The sequence below is a fragment of the Azolla caroliniana genome, unplaced genomic scaffold (assembly GCF_043228905.1).
Source record: "Azolla caroliniana isolate FFs.n. ecotype wild unplaced genomic scaffold, voAzoCaro1.0.p SCAF_16, whole genome shotgun sequence".
Lineage (NCBI taxonomy): Eukaryota > Viridiplantae > Streptophyta > Polypodiopsida > Salviniales > Salviniaceae > Azolla > Azolla caroliniana.
Window position 1 is genome coordinate 3,110,738 of NW_028230451.1, and position 22,615 is coordinate 3,133,352.

The 22,615-nt window shown below is 36.0% G+C and overlaps 4 protein-coding genes across 6 annotated transcripts; 2 read left to right on the top strand and 2 right to left on the bottom strand.

Moving 5' to 3' along the window:
* The first annotated feature begins 1,270 nt into the window (after nucleotides 1–1,270).
* LOC147853599 (uncharacterized) lies at nucleotides 1,271–2,858 on the top strand. The gene is made up of 2 exons (XM_087332230.1): nucleotides 1,271–2,179; nucleotides 2,295–2,858. Exons 1-2 carry the CDS (start codon nucleotides 1,271–1,273, stop codon nucleotides 2,562–2,564), a joined length of 1,179 nt encoding a protein of 392 aa, XP_087188356.1. The 3' UTR covers nucleotides 2,565–2,858.
* A 1,244-nt stretch (nucleotides 2,859–4,102) lies between these two features.
* On the bottom strand, nucleotides 4,103–5,500 carry NRPB12 (DNA directed RNA polymerase, 7 kDa subunit). The gene is made up of 3 exons (XM_087332300.1): nucleotides 5,352–5,500; nucleotides 5,110–5,202; nucleotides 4,103–4,300 (listed from the first exon to the last, which is right to left on the bottom strand). Exons 1-3 carry the CDS (start codon nucleotides 5,401–5,403, stop codon nucleotides 4,278–4,280), a joined length of 168 nt encoding a protein of 55 aa, XP_087188426.1. The 5' UTR covers nucleotides 5,404–5,500; the 3' UTR covers nucleotides 4,103–4,277.
* A 2,231-nt stretch (nucleotides 5,501–7,731) lies between these two features.
* ATSEC20 (Sec20 family protein) lies at nucleotides 7,732–12,334 on the bottom strand. Of its 3 annotated transcripts, XR_015531217.1 has the most exons (9): nucleotides 12,077–12,334; nucleotides 10,112–10,171; nucleotides 9,949–10,018; nucleotides 9,813–9,868; nucleotides 9,649–9,724; nucleotides 9,474–9,510; nucleotides 9,281–9,395; nucleotides 7,827–8,241; nucleotides 7,732–7,787 (listed from the first exon to the last, which is right to left on the bottom strand). XR_015531217.1 is itself a non-coding variant. In XM_087332609.1 (8 exons), the coding sequence occupies exons 1-8, from the start codon at nucleotides 12,289–12,291 to the stop codon at nucleotides 7,905–7,907; spliced, it is 966 nt and encodes a 321-aa protein (XP_087188735.1). In that variant the 5' UTR covers nucleotides 12,292–12,334; the 3' UTR covers nucleotides 7,732–7,904. The 3 variants fall into 3 exon arrangements, 2 of the variants coding, with proteins under 2 accessions (XP_087188735.1, XP_087188736.1); XM_087332609.1 differs by having other exon boundaries at nucleotides 7,732–8,241; XM_087332610.1 differs by having other exon boundaries at nucleotides 7,732–8,241; nucleotides 9,949–10,041; nucleotides 12,077–12,216.
* Nucleotides 12,335–13,626: 1,292 nt separating this feature from the next.
* Nucleotides 13,627–21,566, top strand: LOC147853602 (putative UDP-N-acetylglucosamine--peptide N-acetylglucosaminyltransferase SPINDLY). The gene is made up of 17 exons (XM_087332016.1): nucleotides 13,627–14,325; nucleotides 15,632–15,793; nucleotides 16,406–16,581; nucleotides 16,666–16,741; nucleotides 16,899–17,027; nucleotides 17,122–17,241; nucleotides 18,147–18,215; nucleotides 18,288–18,369; nucleotides 18,463–18,557; nucleotides 18,629–18,693; nucleotides 18,915–19,113; nucleotides 19,189–19,383; nucleotides 19,473–19,567; nucleotides 19,639–19,774; nucleotides 19,848–20,065; nucleotides 20,358–20,485; nucleotides 20,587–21,566. Exons 1-17 carry the CDS (start codon nucleotides 13,675–13,677, stop codon nucleotides 21,006–21,008), a joined length of 3,018 nt encoding a protein of 1,005 aa, XP_087188142.1. The 5' UTR covers nucleotides 13,627–13,674; the 3' UTR covers nucleotides 21,009–21,566.
* Nucleotides 21,567–22,615: the final 1,049 nt, after the last annotated feature.

Sequence of the window (22,615 nt, forward strand, 5' to 3'; positions counted from 1 at the left end):
GTAAGCTCATCAATATTGGTAAGAGCGTTTTCAGGATTGTGGTGGAAATGAAGGAATTCATATCTCATTTTATTTATTTCTCTCCTCAATTTAAGTTTAAATAACATTTTGAACAGTATTAAGAGGCTTGTTTGCGAATTTTTGTTCGAAGAAAGGAATCGATTTAGTATTTTGCTCAGTACTGAAGAGAGCTTTTGAAGTTATGGTGTGCCAAAAGCATGAAAGTAGTTTTGCTCGAAATCTGATCATGGTAGCGAGAATCAGTGTTTGCTTCCAACTACTTCAAGGCTGCCAGGTAACAAGATCAATTGTGGTTAATTTGTTTAGTGCATCACATTACATAAGTTTGTTGAAGTTGTATATCATTTCACTGGAATATCTTTGAAACTTTAAGATTTCAACTTACCTTGCTCAAAGATGGAGAGAGTATATATATTAGGAGGCAGAAATATTTAATTCTATATCATGATAAATGTGTGGATATGTAGATAGACAGACAGATACAATCAAGTTGATAATGTCTGAGAGATCGTACCTGTGAAACATAATGGCCTCCATGTCCATTTCTTAATTACTTTTTTGTTTTGCTGCAGGCTGAGTACTTTCGACAGCTTCTCAAGCCTGTTACGTAGACTATAGTTCCTTCCTCGTTTTTATTATTGTCTTGGTGGTATACAATCTATCTATAGAGGAATGAGGCAGCATCTATATTTTCTGATGGATTTCACACCATTCAATGACTATTTGCGCAAGACTCATTGGTTCTCGTAGCTTCATTACAACGAATAATGCTTTTTGCATCATAGGTAAGACTCGCATGGTTAAACACTAAGATCAAATCTTTGGTTTAACACTATGTTCTCCATAGGTTTAGTGTTCTGTATGAGGTATTCTGGGATTCAGTATTAACATAGTCTTATTTAAAAATATCTGTTTTTTATAATTTCAGATTCATGGTTAACATCTCCTTATGTTATTCAAAATCAACGTTGGGTTTAGTCTTATCAATTTTCTTCATTTATAACATATTCACCTGACATTCACAGATCTAATCATTGGTTTCAAATTGGACTATTCAAGGAAAATTGCTGTTCATTGTTAGCGACATCCTTACAAAATATTCCTGATTCGAAGAATTTCAGCATGCGTCATTAATGTTTTCTGAAATCTGCCTACTTGGGAAAACACTATTCAGATCTGAGAGTTGCAAGATTATATTACAATCCAAAGAGGTAAACCCCAAGTGAAAGTTAATTTTTAAAGGAGCGTGATGGCCGAGAAGTCCAATAACCTGAATACATGGCCAATATCCAACCTAGAACATAATAAAGTATATGATGTTGATCAAAACATGGGAACACACCTTACTGGCTCGGGAACATTTTTTTCCTTGTTCATGCCTCTAGTGGAGAGATATCAAGCTAATAATAGTATTAATTCCATGAATGAATCTCTACCACCCAAATTTGAGAATTTTGATATGCAAACATCAAATGCATGTCATAAAGATTTTGTCGTATTTGATCATACTGACACCAAAAACACTGTCATACTTCATCCATCATGGTTGAATAACTGTACATGTGAATCATCTCTTGGGCCAGAAAGCAATCTAATCGGGAAATGTTTTCTAAATGAGGTAAAGGATTTTAATCAGCAAGTTAAAGAAGCTATGCCAAGCTTTCATTTCTCATCAGCTTTACGACCAAATTTATCAAGGTTAAATACTGATGACATTGTGCAAGATAGTACAACTATGAGGACCAATCTTGCATTCATGCTGAACAGAGGAAAATGTGATATTGGGCATTACCACAATGTTCAGACCAAGGATGAAAGTGAGATTAGTTTGTCATCAGGCAATGGAATCCTAAATCAGTTTCATGAAGATACAGAAGAGATAGATGCACTTTTAAGCTCTGATGATGACCTCGGTAGCACTGGGCATTCACCAACTGATGCATCTTCATACCGGTATAATGAGGGTGAAGTAAAACATGAAGGAGATAGTCTCATAGGTATAAAGAGGAATCTAGAAAACATGTCTTCAGAGGAAAATGATGATGCCGATTCAAAGGAAACTTCTCGATCTCAGAATAAATTCCAGAACTGTTTAGACTTGCGGACTCAAGAAAAGACTTACTACAAAGAGATGTTGAAATCATCCTTGCTCAACCAGGTTTGTATCTAAAAACTAACACTTGTTAATGCACTGTATCAATATGAAAAATGGAAATCATTATTTATAAAGAGGACATAAATTAATGTGAATTTTGTTATCCTTGCTCAACCAGGTTTGTATTGGAAAGAAAAGCTGTTCATCATCGAGTGAAAAAAGCTTAGGAACATTGGGAGGACTAATAATGGATCCAAAAAAGAGAACCATGATAGAGTCTTGTGTAAATCAGCTGAGGAATGTTATTCCAGGTGGAAATGGGTTAGATACTGTAGAAGTGTTGACCCGGACAGTGCAGTATGTGATGTGTTTGGAGGGTAGACTGAGAGACCTAGAAAAACTCAAGGAAATCCAAATCTTACCCAAGGAAACAGCGTGGATGGGTTAAATGAAATATCAAATATTATTGTGCCAAGAATTTAATCTTACCAAGGAAAAAGGGGATGCAGTGGATGAATTAATACACAAGTTAATTGAGGTGTGATGTGTGGCAATGCTCCACTTAAGATTAATGATGGATTTGCCCACTATTTCAATTACATAGCCGGGACAAATTATGTTTAGAGTTGTTATTATGATGATGACTTGAATTCTACCAACATGAGCCATTCTGTTGGTATGCCTTTTTAGTTATATTATAAGCTATTATGACTTGGGTGTGGTTCATTCATATTTCCTTTATAACCATATGTTTGTTCACTGTTTGAATGGCTTCTTATGTTTCTGATACATAGTTCTCTAATGAACTTTGATATAAGCGTTCATGCTGTATGTTATGGTAGAACTTATGTTAAAACAATGGATGGTTTCTGTTAGAACCATATGTTTTTTTCACTGTTTCAATGGTTTCTTATGTTCATGCTGTCTGGTATGGTAGAACTTGTGGTAAAACAGGTGTTTCTGTGGCTAGCTTAAGCTTAAAATTTTATCACTTTCTGTTATTAAGCAGTATTTATTATATTGGGTATTTCTTTATTATATTTTTACAGGCAGATGGCTTGATTTGCACATCAATAATTTCAATTGTCACATATGCAAATATGTACGGTGCTAAAATTTAATCAGAGTTTTGTTATTAGGTGTGCATGTTAATAGTTCCAATTGCTTATCATATACTTATAGATGCTGTGCATGACTTATACATTAATTTCAATTGTCATGTACCTAAATATGTAGGATGCTAAAAGTTTATTGGTGTTATGTTATTATTAGGTAAATATTGGGTGTACATATTAATAGTTCCAATTGTTATTTCTCTACACAAATACGATGCTGAGTTTTTGTAGTTCAGATAATATTTACTTGCACACCTTTCTTCTGCATAAGGAGTTTGCAATTACAGTACATATGTGCACAGCCTCAAGTGCTTTTCTGGTTCTGGCTATATATCGATCTTCAACAAGCCTAAAACCAAATATGAATGTTAAACGGTATCTCTGGTTGTCATAATCATGCCATGCATCAGAGCTGCAATAAACACACAAATAAAGAAGATGAGATATTAAACTCTACGAATAAAACTCTCTTCCTGGTTCTCGACATCTCCAGTTTTGAGAGATGCTTTCAATATCACATAGAAGCTTACATATACATCCATATGTTGCAAGGGAACTACATAAATGGGCTAAAAGACATTAACCATTAGTTCACTGACTTGAAACATTGGTGAAAAAAAGAATCAATTATCATAAATAGATTACTGCAGACTTGATTGAAGGACAAAAGTAGAACAAGGCTGCTCAAAGAGAATAACCATAATGTCATGATCAAGGCTACATTGTAGGGTAGAGTTAGCATAGATAGTAGACGATCAGATATCAGATTGAATACAAAAAAAACAGAGCATCAAATGGTCACGAGTACTGGTATTTCAGAGAAAAAATACTTCAGAGAGACATTAAATCAGGCAAAGAATAAACAACCTAATACATTAGCACCATTATAATTTACTTGAGAACATCATATTATTCATATAATAATCGTAATTCACCAAAAGAGTTCTTTGTGGAAAATGGTCTATATTTGTACATAGCATCATATAGCATAAAAAGAAGTAAAAACCCTGCTGTCAATAATGGAGGCACCATCTATCTTTTCATCCTCAGCGTGCTTCATACTGGACAACTGTTAAAAGACAAAGACATATATTACATAAGAATATAACAAAATGTAGAACACCAATAAATGTAAACCATATATTGTAACCATACACAGAAATCTGATTCAAATATACAACATAAAAATACAAAAATACACATAAAAAACAAATACTTCTGATTCAATTAGATTCTAAAATACATTATTTGCGGGCATATATTAAAAAAAGATGTATCTGATTCATCTGGACAGAAAAAATACACGCTCAATCTATTTACAACAAAAAACGATGTATGCAATTCAATTGAAATATAGAACCTTACATTTTTCAGGCATATACACCAAAGCGGATGTAAGACATGTACTGTGGGATATAAGTAACAAAAGCAGATGAATATGGTTCATCTAGAAACAAAAAGTTTACATGTTTGCGATACATGCAATGAAAAAGGTTTTATGTGATGAATCTAAATGCCAAAAATGTATATCTTATTACTGTAGCACAAAAAAGAATGAGAAATTTATTCATATTCAGCAAAAACGTATACACAATCAAGTCATGCACAGCAAAACGCATTCAATTGACTCATTTTCGGCAAAATAAGTGAGTCTAAACTATTCATACACAGTAAATACAAAACAAAACTATCATTTAATCAATTCGTGATTCTAGATTACATGTGTTTGGTAATAAAAACAAACGAGTAGATGAACTTGATGCATTACACAGAAAAGGCATATGTATTTGAATTCATACACAGTACGAGAATATGAAGCATATTGATATTGACCGCAGCATTAAAACAAGAGAGTAAGGATATTGGTTCATATCATACTTCTGCGAGTTCGCTTCTTGTAGAGGATCCGATAGCCGCATTCTCTGCACTGTATAACATCCCCAGGCTTAAGGGCATTGTCCGCCCCACAATCTGGCAAATTACAATTTGTGAGTAAACAGGAAACAGCTTAGATACCTAAAAAGCAAAGAGATGAGAAACAAACAAATATGTAAGCGACGAATGATGAGGCTAGTTAGACGGGGGAGATTCCTTGTGTTCATAAGACGGGGAGAAATTACCTCCACAGAGATAGGAAACAGGTTCAGGAGGAGGCTGCGAGAGTCCATCCATCTCGTTTCTGTCCTTCTGCGAAACCCTGATTGTTAATCGGTCTGTTTCCCGCCTCCTGTTTTTTCTGCTAAACCCTAAAATTATCCAAGGAATGCCAAACTTATAGAGCTCGATGGGGTCATATGTGTAAATAAAGAAAACCGCAGGGCTAGTTTTGTCCATTCCGTTCTTTTCTTTTCAAATCAAATCCCTTGTTCACCTTCACGGTATGTACATAATTACATGACTACGAATGAGCGTGAGCACGGAGCGGGACCAAACTTGAAAATCGGCTTTGGCACTTGTCTCTTTGGGGTCTCATCGTTGTACTCCATCGGTGGGTAAACTCTCTATCGGTCGTGCTCCTGATTTGTCTATTGAAAACGATTACGATTGGGGATAAGTTTATGTGTTGGAAGCCGAATGTTTGCGCTTTTCACTTTGGAATTGGAAGCAATTTGATCAACAATGGCTTTGATGGTTTCTTATTATTTACCTTTGGTGTCATGGCTAGAAAATGCTATTGATGACGTCTCATTGATGATGTGATGCATGTTATGGGATAGGAAGGACAAATTAGTAATATATTGGTAGTGCGGTGTCATATATGTACCACACCATGGAGGAGACTTGGTGGGTTGATTTATTAGAATCACACCATGAGCATGTGGTGCCCTAAAGACATTCTTCCTTGATTGCTATGTTTGGTGACAATCATCCCTAGACAAAAATGGTAAAGTTCTATATTGAGAAAGTTCGCACAAGATAGCCATCAAGGCAAACCGTCACTTCGTGGTGGTGAAGTTCATTTCAAGAGACAACTTAAAGGTACAAGATCTAAGATAAACTATAATTCGGTGGCTTTTTCACAATGTTCTTTGGGGGTTCATTCCATGGGGTCTTCCCATGCTTTGTAGAAAGAGGTGTTAGCAACATCAAGATTGTCGAAACTTGGCATGGGAGAGTACACACTTTGTTTTCAGATTAAAGATCAACTAGAAAGACTAGGTTATGTTTTAATTATAGTGCAAGATAAAATGTTGGGGGAGTAAGGATGAGGTTCATATTGCTAGAAATTATCGAAGCGTTTTAGAGATAAGTTATGACAAATGCCAATTTCAAAACGTCTAATTTGAAGCTTGCTAGAAACTTCATTTGAAGACGATTATGCATGTGAAGGAGGTAAGAGCACGATTAATATAAGGACTAATGATGTCCATCACAACATAATTAATATGCATGTACCGATGAGATAGAGTGTCAAAAGTATGGGATTTATGGTGGTAAGACGTGGTTGAAAGAGGGGTGGCACTCTCATCTTTCTTTTAAATAGAAGTTTATAAATGTGTTGCATGGTTTTCTTTTCTAGGTGTTTCTAATGGACCACTATCACTTCAATTTTGACATAATTAGTGTAATTGGAAGAAGTTAACATTTAGTGGACAACCTCCCCTCCAATTTATATGTGCAAAGGAAGGTTGAATGGGTGGATGTTTTGGTGATTAGTTGCAGGAAAATTCAAGTACATTGCATGAAGAGGAATTGTGTGTAATTTGGCTGGCCACCATATCCGTCAAAATAGTGCATTTAGTGGTATGACCTTGGCTGGGTTAAACTATTGGCGACCTTATTTGCATTGTATTCTATTGTGTATTTAAGGTTAGACTTTTACTGTTAAAAATTGAATAACGAGATCAGGTTTGCAATATAAAGTTTGGCATGGCGTGAAATCTGTTTTTAGAATACCACTTCTAATTAGAGAACGTGTGTTAAACAATAAGTCAAGTCATAATATTCAGTGCTCTATTTGTCCAGCATTCATGGTGAAGAAAATTGTATGTTTCCAAAATAAGAAATATCCTTCCATGAATATCATTGACTTTGTGTAGTGATAAACGCAACAAGTATAATGAAACATAATTGAATTAAATCAATCTTTGCCATGTAAGTAGATTAATATTGGTCTAGTATAACATGTTCATACATCTATTTATAACATTCCAACAAAACATTATAGTACACCATCATGTTATTATGCACATAAGGGCAATGATACAAAATTTCCAATCGGAATTATCACCACCAAGTCTGCCAAAGTGCTTAGCAGCATCATATCACTGGTGGTTGTTTTAGTTTTATCCTTCTCAAAATAGGTGATTTATATCTGGAAGAGAGTTTCTGAGTAATATTCTGAGCTTATTATCTTTCTAAAAGCTTCAAGAGCACTAAAAACGGCCAACAAAATTGAAGTATGAAATTAATAGATCACCTCAAGCAATGACACAGTGAGAGGAATTGGGTACTGTGGTGCACAAAATTTACGGTAACCAAAGATGGAAGCACAAAACAGTCCCAAAATTCATCTCATAACATTAATAATAGCCATACCAGATGGTTTAAAAAACCTAATAGCCATTACCAGTCAACCACACAAAACGGATGACAACGCATACAGGTAGACATCATTTTGGTGACTGTGAGGGATCTCATAAAGAAATGAACCTTCTTTGCAGTTAATTGCATCATAATTCCTCATGAATCTTTGGCTCTAGTTGTGGTGGCATTTCATAACCAGAGGGATATTTGTCAAAACAAATATTGGCATCTGATATCTCTTCAATTGTTTTACTTTCTTCGGTTTCTGGAAGATGTTCAGATGGTAAAACTATGTCTATTTTACTTAACACATCTGTGTCTATTTGTGGCAATTGGTTAACAGAAATAGAAGATGACGCTTCATGTGATTTGAGTCCTCCATAGGCCACCTGACTTGTTCTCATTCTGAAGATCCCAATCCGTTGATTAAAAATGTATGTAACAACAAGGCTGAATATTATAAAGCCAAGAGCAATAATAATCCTGCATCCACATATGTACAAAAGAATCAGACAATCACAGATTCACATGCACCAACTTCCATTAAGATATTTTTTGTGCCAGACGATTTATATCAGAAAGAAGGAATATGTATGCTCACATACCTTGTGAATTCAAAAAGCCATCATTTGAGAATTATCAAAGTTTTCAAGACCAAAGTTTATAGTACCTATATCTTTCTCCAGGCAAACACATTGCCAAAGGAAGATTCAGACTGAAGAACTATCTATAGGAGGGCCGAAGACAAGTTGGAAGAATGGTATCAGAAGCAATAGGAAGTCCTCAACAGAAAGACTGATCAATCCAGGTTCGCACTTATAAACATGGAAGTTCACATACCAGAATCTTTGATCTCTAAAGATCAGAACCTAGCAGCTTAGAGGATGTTGATGAACATTGACATAACGACCTATGACATCATCAACTGCTGTCTCTGCAACAAACTGATCTTTGAAGTACACATATCAGGTTTGATACAGTCACATAGACAAGGTAGGTACAGGAAATGCAAGATGCATACAAGGTAGTGAGCTCCGACAAAACCCCCTTCCACCTTCGGAAAGAAATTGGGAGTGTTAGGTCTAGATTGTAAACTATTACATTTGTGAGTTTTCTCAACATACCAGGCTCAGCAACTTTCAGTGCCATCTACACATTTATTTGAAGATATCAAATAAAAAAATAAAGGTGTCATTAGCAAGTGCTTAAGTCAGAAGGAAATTTACAATAAATAAGCCATAAACTTAGTACATCCCTGCAACTTCCTCCCCGAATTTCCACTCCTAAACTATCACAATACTCATGCTGTTCAAATTCAAAGGATTGATGAGACTTCACCATAGTCATTCCTTACCAGATCAAAAGTGAATCCATTATACTAAGTCAATGAGAACTACATGATAATAGATTCTGGATATATGTAAAAATTCATATGCTCATGTCAATGTATTATCTAGATGCTATCCCTTCAGCCATTGTGTTTCTATTAAGGACTTAATTCAGTGTTAACTCTACATTTTACCTGTCAGCAATGTCTTGCCGTTTTAAGATTGATAGCAATCCCCTGGTGGTAGTCAACAATGTGTGCTGGCCTTTGTATTCAGAATCTGCTTTTCTCAAGGTTGTGGTGGACTCATCTAGAATTCAATCAACTATGTTCATTAAGTTCATCCACACTACAAAATTTCCTGATAAGCAATTATCACTGTATTTACCTAATGTAGCAAGTGTGCCAGCACTCCTTTCAACCTCCTGTAAAGATAGAACTACACAAAAATGAGAAAGGTATGATGACCTTCTACCCTGTGTATTATCCGAGTATGCATGCATATAAAATTGTTTTATAATTATGTATACATATGTATATGCAAGGATAAAGTTTAGAGTTACCTGTATCATCATTTGTCTAGTTCTTCGAAGAGATTCTGTAACACTTTCTGCAGCAGCTGACATGCCTGCTTGGGTTCTTGCATCAACCGAAAGAAGATAATATATTAGTTAATACATTCATCCTAAAAGTATGATTTGACTGGATGTAAGCACAAAGGTCTCACTGTAAGTTGCGCCGCAATTTGGTTGATTCCTCCCCGCCACCAAGAAGAAGCTCTCTCTGTTTCATTCCAATAACGGATAAGATGATATTGAAAAACGGAAAGGGATCTCATGGTTGTAAAATTATTTATGTCTAACCTCCTGCTTTGCTGCCATCTGAATGTTAGCTTTTGCTTGGAGGTTTGCCGCCCTCAAGGTTGAGTGCAAACTGTTAGTAGAAATATCTTGCCTCTGTGAAAGTTTTCATTAAATATAAAGGAATAGTTATTCCCAATAATCTGAAGTCGGCCATATGGCATACCTTTGGTATTCTCTTTTCCATTCCTCAAGGATCTTTAAGCATTCATCTTTCTCTTCAACACTGTGTCCCATCAGGAGCAACAGTAAATACAAAGAGAAATTCAAAATGATTGAAGATAAATCTACGTAAAGTATAAAATATAGAAACTAAATCAAAGACCATTAATTTTGAGGACAAACGTCCATTCTTTGTCCAATCATAGGAAAACTGAGTCTCCCCAGATTCATCTTCAATCAAAGACCAGTTATGAGATTGAGCAGCATTTACTAACTTCAACCTTAAAGAATCTATTAACTGCTAAGAAACTGTATTTCAAGTTTCAGCTCAGAACACAAGCATTGGATCATTTAATTTATTTTCCATTCCACGCTCTTTAAGGTCGACCCACATTACACCTCAAAACTTGTTTCAAAAAGCAAAATGGTTCATCTATATTTGGCAAGGCTTTTCTAGTCAAAAGTTTATGATAAGATATTATGTGCTCAATATCTAGAGAAGATGAAAACTGATGTTTAAAAACAGATAATTTATTACAAGCTTTTATTTGATCCAGTCCCTCAAAATAAGAGAGAGTTTGGTTTACTTGCAGAATAATACACTGTAACACAAATATACTTTCCTTAATATTATTCAGAACCATATATTTTTAAAACACATCCAGTTTAATGTAGATCAACATAAAACAACCTCTTATGCGTGATTAATCCTACTTGTTAAACCATTGTGGAAATGTGCATAGCATATATGCAAAATGTAAATGCTAAGTTCATCTCGGGTATCTGAAAGTGCCCTGGAAACGATCACAGGCAATAGTGAAGCACCCTGGCATTGTAAGAAATCTACCATGATCAAATCAAAATTTCTACCTCGTCCATTGACCTTCCAATATTCATAAACACATACATTTTAGTCACGAGAATGCAGAGTTACACCATATCTTCCCATGCAGGAGAGGCAAAGGGTATAAGGATAATGAATTCTTATAAACACATCATGTGGACATTGTTTAAACTGCTAATATGGGACGGAGCAGTCTGAAATGACCAGAGAAGCAAGAAGGTCTCCACAAAAATAACCAACTTCACCAAAAGATTGTTATAAATGTATTCAAATTTCAGCTATTTCCTAACTTCTCGATCTATCCTACAATTCAAGTCTTGTGTAATATATATATGCCTTATCCCACTTACTGTGCCCCAGTAATTACACCCCATTCTGTATTCCCATCTCCATGTGACTATGACAGGCATATATATAAATCACTTCAGAGGTTATCATGCACATATTACGAGTGAACACCATTTTGTATCTCTAGGATCATTCAATCAGGCATAATTTCTCTATTTCTAGTAGTGTGGACATGCAGATCAAGTTTAGTCAGCATCTGTAGAGAAAGAGGGGAGGAATTTTGAATTTTTCGTTGCCTTTGTTTCCTTTTTCTTAAAATCTTGTGTTTTGCAGTCAAAGGTAAAGAAAAGAAAAATGAAACGTACATATTGCAACATAAACATCGTCAAGAATAAATTTCTAATTTTATCTGGAAGTGTTTGTGTTATGAGTTGGAAAATAAAATGGACAGGTTATAGAATAAACAGTGTTGTGAAGGAATTTCTACTTGCATTGACGAATTATATAATTCTAATCCTCAAAGTTTGTGTTTAATGTTTTGTGTCTAGATTGCAAACGAAAGGGAGGGGAGTGTACATATTATAGCACAAAATAGCTGTGATAAAATGTAACGAAAATGAAAAACAAAATGCAAAGCTTATGGCATGTATAAGCGTGTTGAAATATATATTTTGTTACATGTACCGGAAGTTCAGGAAATAAAGAAAAACTTGCGGATTTTAGAGTTTCTCCCGAGCATAAAACATGATCAACAATATGACAAAATGTCAACTTCGTTTCTGACTCTGTGCGCGAGCGCGTGTGTGTGAATTGGCATAAAGAAAAAAGGAATCAAACCTGATGAGCTGCAGGGAGAGAATCTCGAACTGCCGTTGAAGAGATCGCAGAGAAGAGAGGGAATCCTGTGCGAGAGCGTTGAGGCGAGGGAGAGAAACAGAATTATCTCCTGAAATGGAACGTAAGGATTGAGCATGAGCAGAAGAAGCTTCGCAAGAAGCCTTCCATCGATCCTTTAGATCGGAGAGGGCTTCAGACACCTCGTCGATCGCCATAGCTGTCTGTGTCTGCGCTTTCTTAATTGAATGAGAGCATGAAGAAGCAAGACGAAAAGAAAATGGGAGTTTAACGAAAATGCCCCTCGACCGTTTTCCTTAATTTCCAGAATACCCCTGTATCTTTCATACATAATTCCCAAATACCCCTCGTTTTTTCCCTAACCGGCTAAAAACCCCACCCCTTAAACACATGTAGTAAATGTCCATGATGCTAGTTAGGTCCACATGTGTAAATTGCATGACTATGTATATATATCTAGACTCCCTTGCATGTAAGCAATTCAAATAAGAACATGTAGTCAATGTCAATTTTCAAGCTCAAGGATCACTGCTAGTAGAAGTTCACACAACCCCTTCCCCCGGACGCCTCTTGCACACCAAATGAAAGCTCAAAAGTGTTAGGTCTTCAAACATATTCGAAGAGGGAATACCCATACAATTCCATTGTATATAGATATATAAGTTTTTAATGTCCAAGGGAGGCCATTTGTGATCTATGAAACAAGGCATAGCCAAGGGCAAGGATTGAAGATTGATTCTCCCAAATTTTGCGAATTTGATGCTACCATGTAAATCAACAACTAGCCTATTAACAACCAAAGAGAGTGGTTAATTTGAAGGGAGAAGAAAACTAGTCGAGCCGACCACACCTATCAAGGGAGCAACTAAAAAACCCTTGCTCTCACTCTTGGACACATTGGGGCAGGGCCTTTGCACGAGCTCACAAATGTACATGTCGGGCGACTCTACGCTTGGAAAGCATACATATATGTACATGCATGCTAAAAAAAAACCCCAACCCAAGAACCTACAAAAAAAAATGGAGGTCAAATAGAGCGCAGGGGTATATTGGGAGATTAAAGGAAAAATTGGAAGGGGGGTAATTTATATATACTTAATGTATTATTATTATATGTACACATAAAGAAAGAAAGAAAGAAAGAAAGAAAGAACGATTTATTAACGTCTTCTAAGACCAAAATTGGCCCAAAATAAATATATCTTATAAAGTTATATGTACTAAATATAAAAGGCCTGTAAATACTGTAAATAAATGGAATACATAGATAACCGACCAAGTAAATACATAAATACATAAAATATATAAAATAAATACATAGATACATAAAATAAATACATAAATACATAAATACATAAATACATAAATACATAAATACATAAATACATAAATACATAAATACATAAATACATAAATACATAAATACATAATATATATATAATATATAAAATACATAAATACAATAGTATTATTAGAAGGCATTTTAAACAAGAAAGGAGCACAGCCGTCTCTCGTTTCCCTGAGAAAGAAAGAGAGAGAGAGAGAGAGAGCGGCAGCGACAGAAGGGAGCTTCGACAGCGATGGCGTGGCCTGAATCGCGTCTACTTCAACCTCAGAGCTCCCACGATAGAGACAACGACACAGTAGGAATTGTTTCGTCTGCTTCAACCGAGAAGGAAAGAGATAGAGAGGCAGCAGCCGATGAAGAATCAGAAGGACAGAATCAGAGGCCCAAGCGTCACCATCTTCCCCTTCTGCACTCTTCTTATTCTTCTTCTGCTAAAACCACAACTACGACAATGACACCGTTTTCTTCCCCTGGACCTCCTCATCGGGATATTTATTCGTCTTCTTCAGCTCGTTTCTCTGCCAAAGAAGAATCAAAAGAAGGAGGAGGAAAAAAAGATATAGAAGAAGAAATAGGAGACGATTCCTCTGAAGAGGATGATGACGATGACGATGACGATGAGGAGCTTTCATATGCAGAGATTCTTCGATCTAGGAACAAGTTCTCTGATGCACTCTCCATCTACGAAAGGATACTTGATAAGGAGCCCGGAAGTGTTGAAGCTCATTTAGGAAGAGGAATTTGTCTTCAAGTTCAAGGATTTTCTCAGCGGGCATTCGAAAGCTTTGCTCATGCCCTCACCTTGGATCCGAAGAATGCTTGTGCTCTCACTCATTGTGGTATATTGTACCGAGAAGAAGGTCATCTAATTGAAGCTGCAGAGGTATTGCGTATCTTACTTTTAAATTACTTATTCATGTTTGAATCTCTGCTTAATGATGTTTTCGACTATGCATTTTGTCATATTACAGTCTTTGTGTTCATACCCATGTTTAAATCTATGCCTAATGTTTCTGCCAGTATGCATGTCATACTACCTTGTCTTTCTTCTTTTGTTTCATTTTCACTAGTTCATGCCAACTTGTCTTTCTCTGGCTTGAATCTCTGCAAAATGTTTTTCTTTATCCACTTCCAGATGTTATTAGAAATAATTACTTTCTCCTTGGGTAATGGATCAGCTACCATATTATTTCTTGTTGAATCATCAAGTATTTGATATTAAACTAAATTTAATCACAACTTCTGAGCTGACATGAAATTAGGCATCTGTTGATGATCTTCTAGATGGAATATGGATAAAAAAGCATTTGACAGTAAACTCAAATTAGTGATGAAATAACCTAATTGCTTGTTTTGGATCTCAGGAATTATTGTTGATACTAAATCAATTTTAATGGTAAATCATCTAAGATTTTTTTGCTAATTCTGAAAGTGGTGAATAATCACTTTGGCATGATGTATTTTTTGGTGCTCTAGGAAAAAACCATTTTTTTTGGAATATGTAGAATTTTACAGAAAATTCAAAAGCAGATTTCCCGGTTTGAATAAATTAAATTTAGTGAAGAAATTATTTAATCTGCATTTTCAAGGAGAAATTGTGTGTATTTGTCTTCAGGGATTGCTGTATTGGTTTTCGTGGTGAGCAACCTGTTTTGAATCATGCATTTTGTGGCGATCTTGTTGCTATATGAATCAGTTAGCATGTTTTAGGGCTAAAAAATTGATTGGTGACATTGTAATGCTAAACTGGCTCTTTGGAAAATGGAACTAGCCAGTTGTTTGTAGCAAAATAATATTATCAACAAGATGATCTTATTGCACTTTCGCGTAGACCTTTAACGCATCCATTGTCTGAGGAATTTTTCTTGTTGTTAAGCAAATTAAATGAGAGTTTATCTAAGTTCATTTCATTTAGGGGGCTGATATTAGTGGTGGAAAATTTTAACTACAGTTAATAGAGAACATTTCGTGCATTCTTCATCCTAAGATGGTGGTTGATGATTTTAATGTTGAACGATAAAAGTGCACGTCATGGAAAACTTTGCAGCATAATAGAATTTATTTTACTGATTGAAGTGGATATCAAGGATATGAAATTTTCAATATGGTTGTCTATATTGAACATTTGATCTTCAAGGCTTTGCCAATATTGTGGAAAATCCTCATCTTTATCTTTCTTCTGGGTTCAGGCATGTCAGAAGGCTTTATTTGCTGATTCAAGCTACAAGCCTGCATCTGAGAACCTTGCAATGGCTTTGACAGATCTTGGGACAAATTTGAAGCTGTCAGGAAATGTTCAGCAAGGGCTTCAGAAATATTGTGATGCCTTAAAAGCAGATAGTACTTATGCAGTAAGTAATTGTCTTTCAATACAACAGATTTGGTGGATAGCACCGTAAATTGATATAATTTTTTGGACACCTGTTACAATCTTGATCACCAGATGATGGTTGCTCTACCCTAGCAATGGCTAGCTGGAGAGTGGTGAGGCCTAGCACATGCTCTATATCTTTTGACTCTGACCTTTCACCAACCCCCCATAATCCCATCATAACGATGCATGTATGACATAGCACATATGTACAATGTACTAGCATATTGCACACCTTGTAGCTGTTCATTCCTGCGGTTTCAATGTGTTGTTTCCTAACTCTGCCCCTCTGTGATTGGAAGGCATTAGCAAGAAAGCTTGAAGCTTCACATATTCTTGTTATGCTGAGCAACAAAAATAAATTACTAGAATTTAAACCTCATAAATCTTATATTTAAGATAAAAGAGCCCATTTATTATGAAATTGGTGATTACTTACAATTTTGAAGTATACATGATGTGCATTTGGAGATTACAGATATCACAAGTTTGAATCAGAGCCAAAGTGCTAGTTAGTGATTTGGCTTTTTAGGCAAATAAGAGATTTTCGTCAAATTGTACAGTTGTGGTAATTCATTTATGTAAATTACAGCCAGCTTACTACAACCTGGGAGTTGTTTATTCTGAGACGATGCAGTTTGATCTAGCTCTTCAGTGCTATGAGAAAGCAGCCCACCACAGGCCTATGTATGCTGAAGCATTTTGCAACATGGGGGTTATTTACAAAAATCGAGGAGATTTGGATTCAGCAATTGCTTGTTATGACAGGTATTTCTTTGTGAACTGAGACTTGACAGGGATTGGAAAATCATCTTGATTATACGATAATTCAGGGGGCTGATATCAATGCAGGTGTTTGGCTGTGTCTCCAAACTTTGAGATTGCAAAAAATAATATGGCTATAGCACTTACCGACTTAGGTACAAAGGTATGTTTTCCAATTACATCATCTCTTACATGGTGTGAAAATTTCATGATTTAACTAGTGAGAAAATATTAACTGAACTGTCAGTTCTGTTCTTCTACCAACACTCTTGTATTTTCTCATTTAGTTTCCAGTTTCTTTTGCTGTTCGTATTATGCAGGTAAAACTTGAAGGTGATATCCATCAAGGGGTAGCATATTACAAGAAAGCTCTTTTGTACAATTGGCATTATGCAGATGCATTGTACAACTTGGGTGTTGCATATGGAGAAATGCTCAAATTTGACATGGTAGGATTAAGTTTAAGATTAAGATGAAGATGAAAATCATCTAATTTTAAGGTTGAGAAATTGGTATGATTAATTGTATAGACCTTGACTGCAGGCTGTTATAATGTACGAGCTTGCGCTGCATTTTAATCCTCATTGTGCTGAGGCATGCAACAACCTTGGAGTTATTTACAAGGACAGAGATAACCTTGATAGAGCTGTTGAGTGTTACCAGGTCTGTCAAGCAGAGGCCATCTCTCATCTGTGGTTTGAAAATGTTTGAATATTTTGTAATTTGAAGTTCATATTGACTAGGAATAAGTACAATTCAGTTACATAAATAAAACTCTCATGTAAGCAGTGATGTGGTTAAGAATCAAATGACGCAATACTGATCATGTTGCGTGTGTAATGTCAAATATTTCCACATTTTTGGGACTAGTTCGATATAAATAAAAATGTTATGAGCAGAGGTAAAACTATCTTTAGAATTACCTCTGTCATGTTCTCTTTTCATTATATAGATCAAGATATTTCTTTTTTGAAGAATCTGTCTCACTGAAAGACATTGAAAATATTGATGTCACATATACATTCTATTTGGAATTGCATGAGCGGAAAGCTTCCAAAGAGGACTCAAGTATACTATTATTATTTAGGTGCCATAATATCACGTGTGCAACATTTAATTCGTGTGTTATGATGTCCTTTTAAAAAGCAGCCCACTCTCATTGACTGATGAAGCACTACTTTGGGAATGTCATCTAGCCCGCCCCACAATTAGATACCTGTGCAAGAAGAGCACGCTTCCGAGGAGGGGGTAGATATGTTATTATTTCGGTGACATAAATACCATGGGTGCAGCTTAGAAATCATATGTTGGGATTTCTCTTTAAAAAGCAATAAACTCTCATTCACCTATAAAGCAATATTTGGAAATCGCATCTAGCTAATCATACAAAATATTAAAGAGATACCTCAATACAGCAGACACGAATATTCTATGATGCATATTCTTGTAATTCAGTGAGGATTTGATACTTTCATTGCTTACCTCACCTGTCAGGATGTAAAATTTCTGTACTTAGACAGGCCAATAAATGCAATTTAACTTTAATATGCTTTCTTGTTGTATCACAGATGGCACTTTCCATCAAGCCAAAATTTTCCCAGTCACTTAATAATCTTGGAGTAGTCTATACTGTCCAGGTTTGTTGAAAATATTGGGGCTTTGGATTGTAGCATGGCATCTATAATACATGTATTTGAATTCCTATGCAGGGTAAGATGGATGCTGCTGCGAGCATGATCCAGAAAGCTATAATGGCAAATCCCTCTTATTCTGAGGCATACAATAATTTAGGTAAAATCTTTATTGCCTAAAGTATTCCTGGTTTGGTTTGAAAGGCAACATCTACAAAATGGTTTCTATTTGTTTACTTTTTCAATTTTGCAGGTGTTTTGCACAGAGATGCTGGCAACATTTCTCTTGCTATAGAAGCATATGACCGCTGTCTACAAATTGACCCCAATTCACGCAATGCTGGTCAGGTATGATACTGGTCATTATTTGAAGGAGTTAAAGTGGCACAATTGATTTTTCATCATGAATATTGTTGCAGAATCGACTACTAGCGATGAACTATATTTATGAGGGTGATGATGACCGACTTTTTAATGCCCACAGGTTGCCACTGAATCTTTGTTTAGTTTCCTGCAATTCTTAGGTTTCCTTGAGTATCCTTGCGTTGAGTCACAACAGTTTCGTCAATTTTAGATCTTGCCTTTTGGATGTTGTTGTGGTTCCAGAACTTATGATGTTTCATGACATGTTCAGAGATGACCAATTTTTGTGGTTTCAACCTGATGAATTGTACTAATAATATTTATCTTTGTTGTATTTTACAGAGACTGGGGCAAACTGTTTAGCAAGCTTTACCCAAAATTCACCACTTGGGACCACACAAAAGATCCTGATCGTGCTCTAGTGATTGGCTATATTTCACCAGACTACTTCACACATTCTGTCTCCTACTTTGTGGAGGCTCCACTTGCGCATCATAATTACTCAAACTACAGAGTAGTCGTCTATTCTGCAGTTGTGAAGGTGATTTTGATATGTGCTTCAGCGTATTCAAATGTTTCAATGTAGTCATATTGATTCATTTCCTGATGATGCTAGGGTGATGCTAAAACACTTCGTTTAAAGGATATGGTCATCAAGAAAGGTGGTACTTGGAGAGACATCTATGGTATAGATGAAAAGGTTGTAGCCAGTCTTGTGAGGGAAGATAAAGTTGACATCTTGGTTGAGCTGACTGGACACACAGCCAACAATAAGCTTGGTGTATTAGCTTCCCATCCTGCACCTGTTCAGGTAGCTCTCCACTAATCTACTTGCAATTATTCTTGTGGGCAATGCAGAGAGCAGGGTTTGTTTTCAAGTGTTAAAGAGGTTCTTTTCAGGCCACATGGATCGGTTATCCGAATACAACTGGACTTCAAACAATCGACTACCGGTTCACAGATGCTTTGGTGGACCCTCCATCAACAAGACAAAGGTATATAATACTGTTAAGGCTTGAAATTTGGACGCTTAACATTATCTTAGTCAGTTGAAACTCAATTGCAGACATGTTGAAGAGCTGGTGAGGCTGCCGGGCTGTTTTCTCTGCTATACACCATCTCCAGAAGCAGGAGCAGTAGTTGAATCACCAGCTATTTCCAATGGCTTTGTTACGTTTGGGAGTTTCAACAACCTTGCTAAGGTTTAAACCTCTGATACTTCCTGTTTTGTTCAAGTAGGCATTTGGATTTTATTGAATTCCATGTCATGTACAGATAACACCTCGAGTAGTTTGTGTTTGGGCAAAGATACTTTGCGCTATGCCGACCTCAAGATTGATAGTAAAATGTAAACCCTTCGGTTGTGAAAGCATAAGAGAGTCATTTCTTGCTAAACTGGAGCAGCATGGAGTAGAACCGAGCCGTGTTGATCTTTTACCATTGATACTTTTGAATCATGACCACATGCAGGCATACTCTCTGATGGATATCAGGTTTGTGTGCAACGTACAAGAGTCAGTCATCTTTATTTTATAAGCTAGCTCTGAGTAGCCATGCATACATTTACTGATACACATACATGCAGATATTGTTATTACATATAATAAGTATCATAAAAAAGCAAAATATATTAGTACTACCACAATAGAAGGCAATATGGAATTCAAAGTTTTATAATTCAATGTATTTTTTTGTAATCGAGATATGAAGGTTATTGCTATTTTGTCATGGCTTTTTTTTTGCATGCGGTTTCTTAATGAAAATATTGTTTTATACTTCAAGCAGTTTGGATACTTTCCCATATGCTGGCACCACTACAACATGCGAATCTCTATATATGGGAGTACCATGTGTTACCATGGCAGGGTTAGTTCATGCTAATAATGTTGGGGTGACACTTCTACATCAAGTTGGTAATACTCTTGTGTTTTATCAATTGCTTTCTTGTGACACCACTTTGTCAACCTGGGGTCTGAAGATAACTGGTATATTTCTTAATCATAAATAATTGCAGGACTTGAGAAACTAATTGCAAAAACAGAAGATGAATATGTGAGCAAAGTGCTTCACCTTGCATCAGACATCACCACACTGGCCAAGATAAGAATGACTCTAAGAGAACGTATGTCTAAGTCCCGTCTTTGTGATGGCAGCACCTCCGTTCGAGATCTTGAGGCAGTATACAGAAGGCTATGGCATAGATATTGCAATGGTGATATGCCTTCTCTGTCAAGTCACAGAAGATTAAGCGAGAAACTTGGCCTAAGGAATTCAATTGAAGAGCCTAAAAATGACATGAACTCAAAGGAGCACCATTTCAACTCCATGAGTGTTCCCAATGGTCTAGATTGTACAGTAGCACTTATGTCATCGGAAGGTAGAAATGATGTTTCTACAGGGAAGCCATCGAAACAAAATCCTAGCCAACCTAGTTAGATAGCCAAAGTCTTGTGAATCGTCTTTATTATTTGTTGTGGACATAACAGAGGAAAAGTATGCGGGAAAGACCCCCTTGGAAGTAGTCACAGCATCAGTTGCTGTGGGAGGCCACCATACTGATCACTGTTCATTGTATAGAACACCGACCAGCTCCAAGCAGAGGCTATTCAGATGCTTCAATATGGTATCCATCATGAGCATGTAATGGTAATAGATAGGACACAGGAAACACGGTGGTAGTTTGCAATATTTCATCTGGACTCCATTGGCTATATGCTAAACTACAGAGGTAACATGGTAACTTATAATATAAAAGAAACATATACCTTAACTATCGTGAGCGTCCCTCCACATACATGCTGATAACATTAGTGAAATGTATGCAATTTAAGATCATGCAAGGATCTTGAGTTTATGGAGTCTGTATTAATCCCCTCAAGAAGGGTTCAGAGGTTTGTAAATTACCACTGATTTGTTTCAAAAGATTCCATGAATGTGGTTCGTGAATGAGTGCTTCAGGCAGCAATGGTATAACAAGCTCCCCTTTTCTGATAAGTTGTGTGGATGTTTTATGGTTTTCCATGTATTTGTGATGTTGAGGGATATGATTTCTACCAATTTTGTAACTCTTATCTACAAAACATTCTTGGGAAGAACTCGTAAGAGTTTGGTGCATACAAATGTATTAGTAATGGGTGAACCACTGGGGATTTGAACAACAATTAGGACAGTATTTGACTGACCTTTGTGTCTCTCAACCAATAGGGAAGAGGTCTATGGTGTGGAACTTTTTGGTGTTACATATTCTAGGTAAGGCTGTTTGCTCCAGATTAAGCACTCAATAATATTAGAATCCTATCAGCAAAATCTTTCCAATCTTAGGTTTCTTAGTTTTCTGAGACCACTTTGTTGTTTTCTTGGTGATACTATAGTCACATTATTGTCCTGTTCCTTAATTTGTATTTTTGTCATTTACTCACCATCCTTGTAATCTACCTCTTCGTTATTTCTTCTGCATGGTCAGTTCTACCTTTCCTGCCCTACTAATTTCTGACCAAGGACGACCTGCATCACAAGTTTTTAATGTGTTCAACCTGTTCAATAACTATATTGCATTGATTGTATTAGTGGTTATGGTCTTTCTAGCAAATCGTTTAGGGCTTGTGAATGTGATAAGGAATGTAGTTATTGTCTGACCATTTTGTCGTACAAGTTTTAGAACACAACAAAAGTTTGCACATGCATTTGTTATGTCATTACTAATAGTACATGTTTTTTTAGGACCTAGTGTAGTTTATTGGCCTAGAGTTCAACATATATAGATATAAAATTATGTGTACCAAGAGAATCCTTTTTATATGTGCAAAAAATACATAAATGTTTGTAATATTTGCTTTATAATAGTCATGCCAACTAACACTAAATGATGATAGTTTCGTACCTCAATAGCATTAACCACTTTTGACAGGGATGCAACGTGTCTTCTTCATTGGTTATCGATTGTAAGAATGAGGGTAGACATTGTTTTTAACCACGCTATAGGAACTTCATGTATGTTTTCGCTCATTTGCCTCCCTTGCTTTTAGAGAAAAATGCTAGTTGAA

What these genes read in the sequence shown, in the direction of transcription:
- NRPB12 (XM_087332300.1), bottom strand. Translation starts at nt 5,403, where the DNA reads ATGGATGGACTCTCGCAGCCTCCTCCTGAACCTGTTTCCTATCTCTGT. An exon ending in TGTTTCCTATCTCTGTGGAG is followed by an intron (nt 5,203 to 5,351) that starts GTAATTTCTCCC and finishes GTAATTTGCCAG; the next exon opens with ATTGTGGGGCGGACAATGCC. An exon ending in CAAGAAGCGAACTCGCAGAA is followed by an intron (nt 4,301 to 5,109) that starts GTATGATATGAA and finishes GTCTTTTAACAG; the next exon opens with TTGTCCAGTATGAAGCACGC.
- LOC147853599 (XM_087332230.1), top strand. Translation starts at nt 1,271, where the DNA reads ATGGCCGAGAAGTCCAATAACCTGAATACATGGCCAATATCCAACCTA. An exon ending in AATCATCCTTGCTCAACCAG is followed by an intron (nt 2,180 to 2,294) that starts GTTTGTATCTAA and finishes TTGCTCAACCAG; the next exon opens with GTTTGTATTGGAAAGAAAAG.
- LOC147853602 (XM_087332016.1), top strand. Translation starts at nt 13,675, where the DNA reads ATGGCGTGGCCTGAATCGCGTCTACTTCAACCTCAGAGCTCCCACGAT. An exon ending in GAGTAGTCTATACTGTCCAG is followed by an intron (nt 18,216 to 18,287) that starts GTTTGTTGAAAA and finishes ATTCCTATGCAG; the next exon opens with GGTAAGATGGATGCTGCTGC. An exon ending in TGAGGCATACAATAATTTAG is followed by an intron (nt 18,370 to 18,462) that starts GTAAAATCTTTA and finishes TCAATTTTGCAG; the next exon opens with GTGTTTTGCACAGAGATGCT.
- ATSEC20 (XM_087332609.1), bottom strand. Translation starts at nt 12,291, where the DNA reads ATGGCGATCGACGAGGTGTCTGAAGCCCTCTCCGATCTAAAGGATCGA. An exon ending in AGATGGCAGCAAAGCAGGAG is followed by an intron (nt 9,869 to 9,948) that starts GTTAGACATAAA and finishes GGAATGAAACAG; the next exon opens with AGAGAGCTTCTTCTTGGTGG. An exon ending in TGGCACACTTGCTACATTAG is followed by an intron (nt 9,396 to 9,473) that starts GTAAATACAGTG and finishes ATTGAATTCTAG; the next exon opens with ATGAGTCCACCACAACCTTG.